The sequence below is a fragment of the Terrapene carolina genome, unplaced genomic scaffold (assembly GCF_002925995.2).
Source record: "Terrapene carolina triunguis isolate 2854851 unplaced genomic scaffold, T_m_triunguis-2.0 Scaffold58, whole genome shotgun sequence".
NCBI lineage: Eukaryota > Metazoa > Chordata > Testudines > Emydidae > Terrapene > Terrapene triunguis.
Window position 1 is genome coordinate 71,008,283 of NW_020664409.1, and position 11,646 is coordinate 71,019,928.

At 41.2% G+C, this 11,646-nt stretch overlaps 1 protein-coding gene across 1 annotated transcript in view; it reads left to right on the forward strand.

Annotated features, from left to right (window-relative positions):
• LRRC69 (leucine rich repeat containing 69) overlaps window positions 1-11,646 on the forward strand; it is a 41,645-nt gene that overhangs the window by 1,143 nt on the left and 28,856 nt on the right. The window contains exons 2-3 of the mRNA XM_024201656.1: window positions 4,869-4,995; window positions 9,826-9,898. Coding sequence (XP_024057424.1) covers window positions 4,869-4,995; window positions 9,826-9,898 — 200 coding nt within the window. The remainder of the gene's footprint in view (window positions 1-4,868; window positions 4,996-9,825; window positions 9,899-11,646) is intronic.

Consider the following 11,646-nt stretch of genomic DNA (forward strand, 5'->3'; position numbering starts at 1 on the left):
GCCGCGAGCCCTGGCTGGGGCTCGGCTCTCCCCCCCCCGACCCCGGCGGCCAGAGCGGCCGGGGCGAGGGCGGGGGGGGCGGCGAGCCCGGCTGTGGCCCCGCGCTCCCCGGCGGCCGGAGCGCCGCGCCGCCCCCCTCCAGGTGCTGCCCCAAGCACCAGCTTGGGTGCTTGGTGCCTGGAGCCGGCCCTGCTGGGAGTTGTGGCAGCTCCAGGTGTGGAAAGAAGAGCTAATCTCAGACCTCAGGTGGTGCAGCGATCCTTTGACTGTAGCTGCTAGCTGACATCAAGGCCCCCTCCCTATGAAACTTCTAGAAAGTGCAGGAGTCTGGGGTCAGTCTTACTTCCATTTGCATCACATTTTAATAAACTTTTTTCCTAACTTTAGCTGAAATAAGTGGTCAGTCCTGACACTATAACATAACAGTAAGGTGCATACAGTTAGAAAAACACATTGTCTCAAAACCCTAGTTTTTAGTTGGTCATCTTTTATTGTAGGTCCTCCTTCGTCTCATTCAGAATTTTGAACACCCTGGTTAATGGCAAATATCTATAATTAGTGACGGAAGTGCCCAATAATACCTGTATAAACTATCCAAAATTAATTGAGATGACAAGTGGAAGCTGTATTTGTAATACAAATGATTTGGTTCTTGAGGTTTGATCAGATTAAATAAGGATTAATTTAACCAGCTATTGGATCAAGTGGAATGTGCAGAGTATAATGTATGTATGTATGGTGGGGAATAGCTTCATACTGTTTATTACCATATATGTAGTTAGGGTGTGCCAGGTTTTCCAGTCTAAGATTGTATTTTTAATGGATCATAAACTTGATAGTGGAAGTTTGACTACAGGCTTAAATTTGGCTTTATCATGGTTCAGCGTGGGATTAATATACATTTCTTTAAACCAATTTTTTTTTTTTTTTTTTTAATATTCTGGTAAAATTCAAACTACTTTACTTTAAAAATACCCAAAACCTGTAACTGTGGCAAGAAAACAAATGCATATATTTTTCCATTATTTTAAAAAGGATTTTTACTCTATGCTGAGGGGACACAGTGAAGTGCTAAAAGAACAGGAGTACAGTGAAGTGTTGATCATCCCACAATGTAATCTGGAGATGTCCGGAGGCAGAGCCTTTGCTATTCAGTGTGTGTGATTCTGGAAAAGTCTCTTCAGTGTTGCATCCTAGGGTTTATCTGTGTCAGCCTCTGGGTTTTAGATTTATTTTAGGGCTGTCAATTAATCGCAGTTAACTCAAGTGATTAACTCAAAAAAAATTAACTGTGATTAAAAAAATTAATCACGATTAATCGCACTGTTAATAGAATACCAACTGAAATTTATTAAATATTTTTGGATGTTTTTCTACATTTTCAAATATAATGATTTTTATTACAACACAGAATACAAAGTGTACATTGCTCACTTTATATTATTTTTATTACAAATATTTGCACTGTAAAAATAATAAAAAAAATACTATTTGTAAATTCACCTCATATAAGTACTGTAGTGCAATCTGGTTATCGTGAAAGTGTAACTTACAAATGTAGATTTTTTTTGTTACATAACTGCACTAAAAAACAAAACAACATAAAACTTTAGAGCCTACAAGTCCACTCAGTCCTATTTCTTGTTCAGCCAATTGCTAAGACAAACAAGTTTGTTTAGATTTACGGAAGATACTTTTGACTGTTTCTTATTTACAGTGTCACCTGAAAGTGAGAACAGGCGTTCGCATGGCACTTTTGTAGCCAGCGTTGCAAGATATTTACGTGCCAGATATGCTAAACATTCATATGCCCCTTCATGCTTTGGCGACCATTCCAGAGGACATGCTTCCATGCTGATGATGCTTGTTAAAAAAAAAAAAATGTGTTAATTAAATTTCTGACTGAACTCCTTGGGGAAGAATTGTATGTCCCCTACTTTGTTTTACTCACATTCTGCCATATATTTCATGTTATAGCAGTCTCGGATGATGACACATGTTGTTCATTTTAAGAACACTTCCACTGCAGATGTCACAAAATGCAAAGAAGGTCCCAATATGAGATTTCTAAAGATAGCTACGGCACTCAACCCCAGGTTTAAGAGTCTGAAGTGCCTTCCAAAATCTGAGAGGGTCGAGGTGTGGAGCATTCAGAAGTCTTAAAAGAGCAGTACTCCAATGTGGAAACTACAGAAATCGAACCACCAAAAAAGAAAAATCAGCCTTCTGATGGTGGCATCTGACTCAGATGATGAAAATGAACATGCATCGGTCCACTCTGCTTTGGATCGTTATCAAGCAGAACCCGTCATCAGCATGGATGCATGTTTTCTGGAATGGTGGTTGAAGCATGAAGGGACATATGAATCTTTAGCGCATCTGGCATGTAAATATCTTGTGATGCCGGCTACAACAGTGCCATGCAAAAACCTGTTCTCACATTCAGGTGACTTTGTAAACAAGCCGTGGGCAGTATTATCTCCTGCAAATTGTAACCAAACTTGTTTGAGTGATTGGCTGAAGTAGGACTGAGTGGACTTGTAGGTTCTAAAGTTTTACATTGTTTTATTTTTGAATGCAGTTATTTTTTGTACATAATTCTACATTTGTAAGTTCAACTTTCATTATAAAGAGATTGCACTACTGTACTTGTACAGTAACTCCTCACTTAAAGTCATCCCGGTTAACGTTGTTTCGTTGTTACGTTGCTGATCAATTAGGGAACATGCTCGTTTAAAGTTGTGCAATGCTCCCTTCTAACGTCGTTTGGCAGCTGCCTGCTTTGTCTACTGCTTGCAGGAAGAGCAGCCTGGTGGAGCTAGCTGGGGGGGGGGCTTGGAACCAGGGTGGACCGGCAACGCCCCTATCAGCTCCCTGCTCCCCTAAGTTCCCTGTGCAGCAGCTGCCTGCAGTTCAGCTGTCCCTCCCCCCACTGCCATGTACTGCTCCTGCCCTCTGCCTTGGAGCTGCTCCCCGAGACTCCTGCTTGCTGTGCGGGGGGAAGAGAAGAAAGAGGGGGGCTAATGTCAGGGTGTCCCCCTCCCCCCTGCTCCCCACTTACCTCATCTTCCATAGAGCAGGGGGGACACACCAGGGCTCAGAACAGAGCTTGCAGCAGCTGTGGTCTCAGCAAGCTGATCTAATTAACAAGGCAGTGTACTTAAAGGGGAAATGCGCATATTGCTTTCTAACACATACTCCCTCCATTCCTGCTGCCTTGTAGAGTGAGAGAGTGAACCCTTGAGGGCTCAGCCAATTGCTAGTTCATCATTTAGCAGTAAGGGAAATATCCCACCCTCTGACTTCTCCACCTCAACTAAGCTTCACAGTCATCATCACTGTGTACCAGTATTAAATTGTTGGTTTAAAACTCATTGTGTGTGTGTGTGTGTATATATATATGGTGGCAAAGTACCTTCTTCTCCTCAGCAGGCTCAGTCCTTTTTAGCCTTGGAGACACAGGCTTGGGCAAGGCAAAGCCTTGCAGGTAGAATAGGGTTTGGCTATTCCTTTTCTCAGTCAGCCCCTTGTGCTTGTTTATCTTCCCTTCTGGGGACAGAGTGCAGCCTTCCTTGCAGGAAGGGTTCAGAGCCTTGCTGCACCTAACTTACTGGCAGCTTCCCTGGTTTGCTCACTCTCTCTCCCCCCTCCTTCCATGCCGGGGAGGGTTTAAAAAGGTCCCAAGCAGTTGGAGCCAGCTGAACCTAATTAGTTCCCTGGTAACCCCTTGTCCAGCTGAACCTTATTTCCCCATGGTTCTCTCTCCTCAGTGGCTTGGGAGAGGCCTTTTTAACCCCCTGGGACTGATTACTACCCCCTTTGTAGCTGTTTGTCTTGGGTTTGCCACAATATCTATATCTATCTATCTATAGTCTTTTATCTGGTGTAAAAATTTCCCTGTAACCTAACCCCCTCATTTACATTAATTCTTATGGGGAAATGGGATTTGCTTAACATCGTTTCGCTTAAAGTTGCATTTTTCAGGAACATAACTATAACGTTAAGTGAGGAGCAACAGAGGGTCCTGTGGCACCTTTAAGACTAACAGAAGTATTGGGAGTATAAGCTTTCATGGGTAAGAACCTCACTTCTTCAGATGCAAGACAAGTGAGGAGTTACTGTATTAGGTTGTAATAAAAAATAAATATAAAATGAGCACTGTACACTTTGTATTCTGTGTTCTAATTGAAATCAATATATTTGAAAATGTAGAAAACATCAAAATATTTAAATATATGGTATTCTATTATTGTTTAACAGTGCGATTAATCATGATTAATTTTTTTAGTTGCTTGACAGCCCTCATTTATTTATGTAATCTGTATAAGGTATGTCAGTTTTTCTTGGGTATGAAGATTAGTTTTGAGTGTGCAAATATGTATGTGTACTAAATAAACTACACTAATTCCTAGATGTGATTGAGCATTCCTTCACCTTCATCCCTTCAGAAATTATTGAAATTCCAAAGTAAAACTGTTCTTAGTTACACCAGTAACTATTGATTTCGAGAGAGTTATTCTGCATTTATATTTGCGTAAATGAGAACAGAATCCAGCCGCTTTTCTTAGTATTATTGGTTTGTTATATATTTTGCTGGCAGCTTAATTAGTTGTTTTATGTTAACTGATTAGAAGAGTAAAATGGGCTTTTCCTAAAACTAATCTTATGCTATATGAAATTGTTTTATTATATGTACTTTGAATATATGCATTAATTTTCTGTACTATAGGGAGAATAGAAGGGAAATTTAATAAAAGTCTTAATTTCCTGGGCACTTGTGTTTAAAATGTGATCAGCTTGTGTTTTTCAGTCTATCTTTGCTAAGGAGGATACAATGTGTAAGAACATTTATAAATATCTTTTTATAGTTGACGGAACTAAATTTGGGAAACAATATCTTTGAGGAAGTTCCAGAACAGCTGAAATATCTCAGTTCACTGCAAAAGCTTCACTTGTTTGGAAATAAAATTACTACAATATCACCCACAATATTTGGTAAGTCAATGTCAAATCAAAACAGACAATTAAGTAATTAGAGTGTTTTTAGACCTAAACTATAATAATACATTAGCTATTTCATTTATTTGGAGTGAACAGGATTGTTTGGTAAAGTGTGTGGTTTTTTTTCATACCTGTTTTATAAACTTATTACTCTGTATGGAAAATTGTAATGTTTGGAAGAAAAAGTTACCTGTTAATGCACTTTTCAGTTTTCTTTATATGCCTGGTTAAATTAGTTCTGTGACCAGTGGCAAGAGTGTCGGAGCCTTCCCAAAACTGTGTGTGTGGGGGGTCCTCACCCTCCAAGGCCCTGCCCCTAGCCAAGCTGGAAGTCGGAGCGGGGCTAGGAAGACCCCCTGGCTCCCCCCGGCTGCGGTGGGAGTGGGGCCGGGGCCAAAAGCAACCCCCTGCCTGTGTCCCGGGCCCCATGCCCAGGGCAGGTGGAGGGGCCCAGGCTCCCCACAGCTGCCCATGTGGCTCTCCCTGACCCGACTCTGGCCGGGGAGTGCCTTGGAGCTGCAGCCCGGCCATGATAAGAGCTGTGCGGGAAGCTGTGGGGAGCCATGACAGACCCTCTACCTGCCCGCGGTGCGGGTGGCCTGAGGAGAGCAGGTGGAGGGCTGCGGCTCTGAAGCACTCCCCCTTCCCTCCCCGCCCGGCTGGAGCTGGTTTGGGGAGAGCCACGCAGGCAGCTGTGGGGAGCCGGTGGAGAGTCGTGGACCCTCCACCTCCATCTGCCCTGGGCCAGGCGGGGAGCCTGGCGAGTGGGGACATGGCCTGGGGGCTGCTTTCAGCCCCCTCGCACCGTGGGCAGGTGGAGAGTCTGCACGGCTCCCACAACTCGGCTGGGCTCCATGGCTGCTGGCCTGGCTGGGGACGTGGGCCCTTGGGGGGAAGAGGAGGGAAAGGGGGGAGGGTTTGCCCCGTTGAGTGGGAGGGTTATGGCCCTCTGGGCCCCCCTATTCCGGCGCCACTGAAGTGGTAACAGTAAGCATTAGCAACAATCTGACTAAATTCTCGTTAACAACATTCTCTGAATTAAAATACCTACACACCTAAGCTTTGCCATCTCGGATAGAACTAGTGATGTTATGCCTTCAGTAGTTGCCTATGGTAGATATTTCGCAAGGAAGCAGAAATTTCCTAAAATGCATCGACCTGGTTGTACAGTATTGTACAAATGGTGGGGGATTATTTCCTGCTTCTGCTTGAGATACTATTATTTTGGCATTTATAACTAAAAATATAAATGTGGTTACTAATAATTTTTTCCAGCTTTTTATTTTAAAAATCTAACTAGTATTTGACTCCTTCACCAGAGGTCTGCCATAAAATAATTAATTTATTTATTAATTATCATGTTTATTTCAGTAGTGCTCAGAGGCCCTTCTCAGGATTGCAACCTAATTGTGTTGGCTGATACAGAAACATTAACCATAGGAACAATTTACCAAGGACTGTGATGGATTTCTCGATCACTGGAAATCATTAAATCAAGATTGGCTATCTTTCTAAAAGATATACTCTAGTTAAAATGAATTAATTTGATGAAGTCCTCTGGTCTGTGTTATGCAGGAGGTTAGAGTAGATGATCACAGTGGTTCCTTCTTGGCTTATAACCTATGAAGGCAGAGCTGTACAACAAGTCAGAATGAAACCACCTATCATCATGGCAAGATTAAATTACCTCACGACTCAAAAGTAAAGAAAATGTTCTCAAAAATCTGTGCAAAGCCAAAGTTTTCACACAGGTCTACTTTATAGCTGAATGAATGAATGAATGAATGACAGCTATTATTAACAACCATTTGCAAAAAAAAAAGCAAGAAAGAAACTACTGTAAGTCATAAAAAGAGGTGCTTGCCATAAGTATGCTGTCTTTCTGTGATGGAATAATTGCACCCCAAGGTCAGTACATCATTACCAGCATAAGTTATGAAAGAGCAATGATTCGTTATCCTTACAGTGTCTTTCTTCAGAAGAATATATATAAAATTGTCCATTTTTTTTTTTATCTAGTGTTGTTGTAGCCATGTTTGTCCCAGGATATGAGAGAGACAAGGTAGTATCTTTTATTGGACCAGCTTCTGTCGGTGAAAGAAACAAGTGTTCGTGCTACACAGAGCTCTTTTTCAGGACTGGGAAAAGCATGCCGAGTATCACAGCTAACTACAAGATGGAACAAATAGTTTAGTATAAGTAGTTAGTACATATTCTAGGGGACCATTTAGGGCGAAGTGGCCCGTTAACAGCTCTGTAGTCATAAAAGGGGAATTGCTGAGTTACAAATTGTTGTAATAAGCCATAAATCCAGTGTCTTTATTAAGATCATGTTTTTTAGTGTCTAGCAAAGTTATGAATTTAAGCTCCCAGGCTTATTTTTGAAAGCGTTGTGCAAGTTTCCTTTGAGGATGAGGACTGATAGGGAAAGTTATCGCTTTGTGAAAAGTGTTCACCCAGAGGTTATATGGTGTTTTTTTTTCTTTAATCATTTCCCTCCATGAGTTCGTTTGAGAGCATAGTGACTGTCTGGTTTCGCCCACATACTTGCTATTGGAGAATTTTGTGCACTGGATAAGGTACACCACATGTTGTGATAGGTATGTGTAGGACGCAGGGCTCTTGATAGGCGTATTATGGGGTGTGTTGATCATTATAGCAATGGAGATATGTTTGCAGGTTTTGAATCTGTTGTTCTGTCAGGGTTTGATGCCGCTTTGAGTTGATGTGTCCTGGTCTGTGGGGAGCTTGTTTCTGATGATGAGCTTGGAGAGATTGGGGGTGTCAAGGCTGTATCCCCGCTTTGAACTTTAGGGTACAAGTGTGGGGGCCTGCATGAGGACTTCTAAGCTTAATTACCAGCTTAGTTCTGGTCCGCTGCCACCATTCCCTTCCCTGGGAAGCTTTTAGAAACCTCTCACCAATTCCCTGGTGAATACAGATCCAAACTCCTTGGATCTTAAACAAGGAGAATTTGACCCTTCCCCCCTCCTTCCTTTCACCAACTCCTGGTGAATACAGATCCAAACCCCCTTGGATCTTAAAACAAGGAGAAATCAATCAGGTTCTTAAAAAGAAGGCTTTTAATTAAAGAAAAAGGTAAAAATCATCTCTGTAAAATCAGTATGGAAAATAACTTTACAGGGTAATCAAACTTAAAGAGCTCAGAGGACCCCCCTCTGTCTTAGGTTCAAACTACAGCAAACAAAGATAAACACTCTAGTAAAAGGTACATTTACAAGTTGAGAAAACAAAGTAAAACTGAGACGCCTTGCCTGGCTTTTTTACTTACAAGTTTGAAATATGAGAGACTTGTTTAGAAAGATGGGGAGAACCTGGATTGATGTCTGGTCCCTCTCAGTCCCAAGAGCGAACAACCCCTTAAAACAAAGAGCACACACAAAAGCCTTTTCCCCCCCCCAAGATTTGAAAGTATCTTGTCCCCTCATTGGTCCTTGGGGTCAGGTGTCAGCCAGGTTACCTGAGCTTCTTAACCCTTTACAGGTAAAAGGATTTTGGAGTCTCTGGCCAGGAGGGATTTTAGTACTGTACACAGGAGAGCTGTTACCCTTCCCTTTATAGTTATGATAGGGGGGTTGTTTGAAGGCCAGAAGAGGGGGTTCAGAAAAAATTTCAGGATGGGGTCCCCATTGAGTATGGGTTGTAGATGTTTGATGATACTCAGGATGGCTTCCATTGTGGGGTGGTAGGTGACAGCTAAGGATGTGTGATCAGCGGGGGTTTCATTTCTGTATTGAAGCAAGTTCTGTTGGGGTATTTGGGTGACCTGTTCCATGATGTGATCTGCTTCTCTGGTGGAGTGTCCTTATTTGGTGAAGGTGGTTTTGTGTGTGTTAAGATATATATTCTGGGCTTTCTTCTTAGAGCATATTCTGTGGTATCTGAGTGCCTGGCTGTAGGTAACGGATTTCTTGGGGGTGTTTGGGGTGGTTACTGGATCTATGAAGGCTTTCTTGCACATAGCTGTCTGCAGGGTTCTATTGTTGAAGCTGATCGTAGTGTCCAGGGAGTTGATGCTAATGTGAAAGTGTTCCAGAGAGAGTTTAATGGACAGGTGGTGGTTGTTGAAATCTATGAGGGAGTTTAAATTTTTTGTTGAGAGGATGAAAATATTATCAGTGTGTCTCAGGTATATCATTGGTTGCATGGTGCATTTGTCCAGAAGTTCTTCTTCAAGGTGGCCCATGATTGACCACCTTCAGTGTGACCTATAGATCCAACAGTAACCACAAACACATCAAGAAAACTATTATCTACAGCCAAGCACTCAGATATCACAGAATATGCTCAAAGGATCTTTAGCTGTGACACTGTGCATAGCTTTCCCAGGCAGACCTGAAGAAGAGCTGTGTGTAGCTTGAAAGCTTGTCTCTCTCACCAATGGAAGTTGGTCTAATAAAAGATATTACCTCACCCACCCTTGTCTTTGTAATATTTTTTGTCATTCACACACCTTAACAAAATCCTAATAATTTTACAGTCCTTCCACATGCAAAGCTTCCATTGACTTCAGTATAAATTGTGCATACTTAAAGTCTGCAGCATCTGTATGTTAATTTAGGGAAGTTAAACTTTACCTGTCAGCTGATCTAGTAATTTGACAGGATATTCACCTGTTATAAATGCCTGCCTTTTAAGCACTCTACAAGGCACAGAGGGGAAAGTAAAGAGAGTAGATTGTTAATCTGCCAGATGGAGGTCATTATGTGTGTGTCTAAGGAGAAGACCAAGAGAGAGTGAGTGTAAAGATGAATAAAAAATGTACTTTTTATATTCATTTGGATAAGAATGTATTTCTTACAGATGGATTAGAAAAATTGATATTTCTCAATCTGAACAACAACAAGCTTAAATATCTTCCTCCAGAAATACACAGGTAATTTTGGTTATTATGTAGCTTACCCTGTGTTGGCTATATACTGTACATGTTATACTCATGTACAGTCTTTGTGGACGTTAGATGCAGTATTTGCCTATGGTTATCATTTTGACAAAACCACTAATTTCAACTGCTGGGAAAACTTCTGCTACGTTTTCGTTTACAGTTGAGCGCCAAGAAATAAAATCTGTAGGTGTTTTTTGTTTTTAAAGTGCTCATTTCCCTTATATATACTCACTCTTATATAGTCAGGTTACCTTTTTGATACTTTTCTGGGAAGGGATGCAATATGAAGTCCTCCTCATTCTCAGGAATGGAATATAATTGTCTCAAAATACTTTTTTGTAAATCTTTTGAGAGTTAGGGTTCTGACTTGGTTCTCCCACACAGGCCTTCCAGCTAGTAATTCTACTAAAGCCAATCTTTTTAATATTCTCTCTGAACAATTTGGCTTTTGTGTGTTATCTTTTAAAATATGCTGAACTACAAAATCAGAGCTGTGTACTGTTTCTTATTACCATATATATCTCATTTCTTGTGCTTTAGCGAATGAAACTAGGTACAACTACACTATTTCTTTCTAATTTTTATCCCAATCTTCTTTTATACCAAGAACTTTTCAAGAAAGCCTCAGTATGTAAAGTTGTGAACATTATAGCAAAAATTTAGCTTTTGAGATTAAGAAGCATAACCTGGGTTATGCTATTATTACGATTGTGCGACTTAGGCTAGGTACTGAGTAGGAGGATGTCGTGGTTTCTTCCCTGGAGAGTTTGCAGTCTAACAGATAAAACAAAAACAAAAGCCCCAAAACCCAGATTAAGGGTGGGAGTTTGGGAGGGCTGAATTCCAGATGAAGAGTGGCCACAGGAGAAGAGTTGTGCAGGGTCTTAGTGGTAAGGACTAGAAGCTTGAATCTGATGGGATGGGGAAGGACAAACCAGTGCTTTAGGAAGGCAAAGATATGCTTTAGGAATTATTTTGGGGAAGTTAAGTGGCCTGTGGTATATAGGAGATCAAGACTAGACGAACACAGTGGTCCTGTCTGGCCTTAGAATCTACGAATCTTTGAAGTCGAGGGATTCAAGGACAGGGGATGACTTAGATGGGGCAAAGATGATGATATAACTACTGTATTTTTTTATGGGCTTGAAGGATATTATGGATGTCAGAGAAGCTGGAGAGGATGAAAGAGGTCTTTTGTAGACAAAAGCTTAATCTCGTAAATATTGTGGAGGATGATGCCCCCTCTGGCCTCTAGTTAGTCAAGTTTTTCTGACCAAGAAGTTCCTCCTGTCTATTCTGTATTTGGGTGAATATGTTGTGATTTTCCCAGTGTGATGGTGTATATTTTCTTCAGTGCATTTTGAACAGAAGTTATTTTACCAAATAAGCACATCAAAATTGTCTTAACTGTATAGAAGAAAATGTTCAGTATGTTCAAGAAGAATAACATTAAGTTGGAATGAAAAGTACAAAATCTTTTCTAACATTTCTGTTACCCAAGTAATCTTATCCTGTAAAAACATACCCTGTTTCAGATGCACAGGACCATGTTCATCCCTGGTTGTAACGCCATTGATTTCAATGTTGTATTTGGCTCAAGATGTTTTCATATTGGAAAATGTTAAGAACCATTTTAGCAGAAAAGCAGCAAATGATTTTAAAATACACCTCTACCCGATATGACGCGACCCGATATAACACGAATTCGGATATAACGCGGTAAAGCAGCGCTCGGGGGG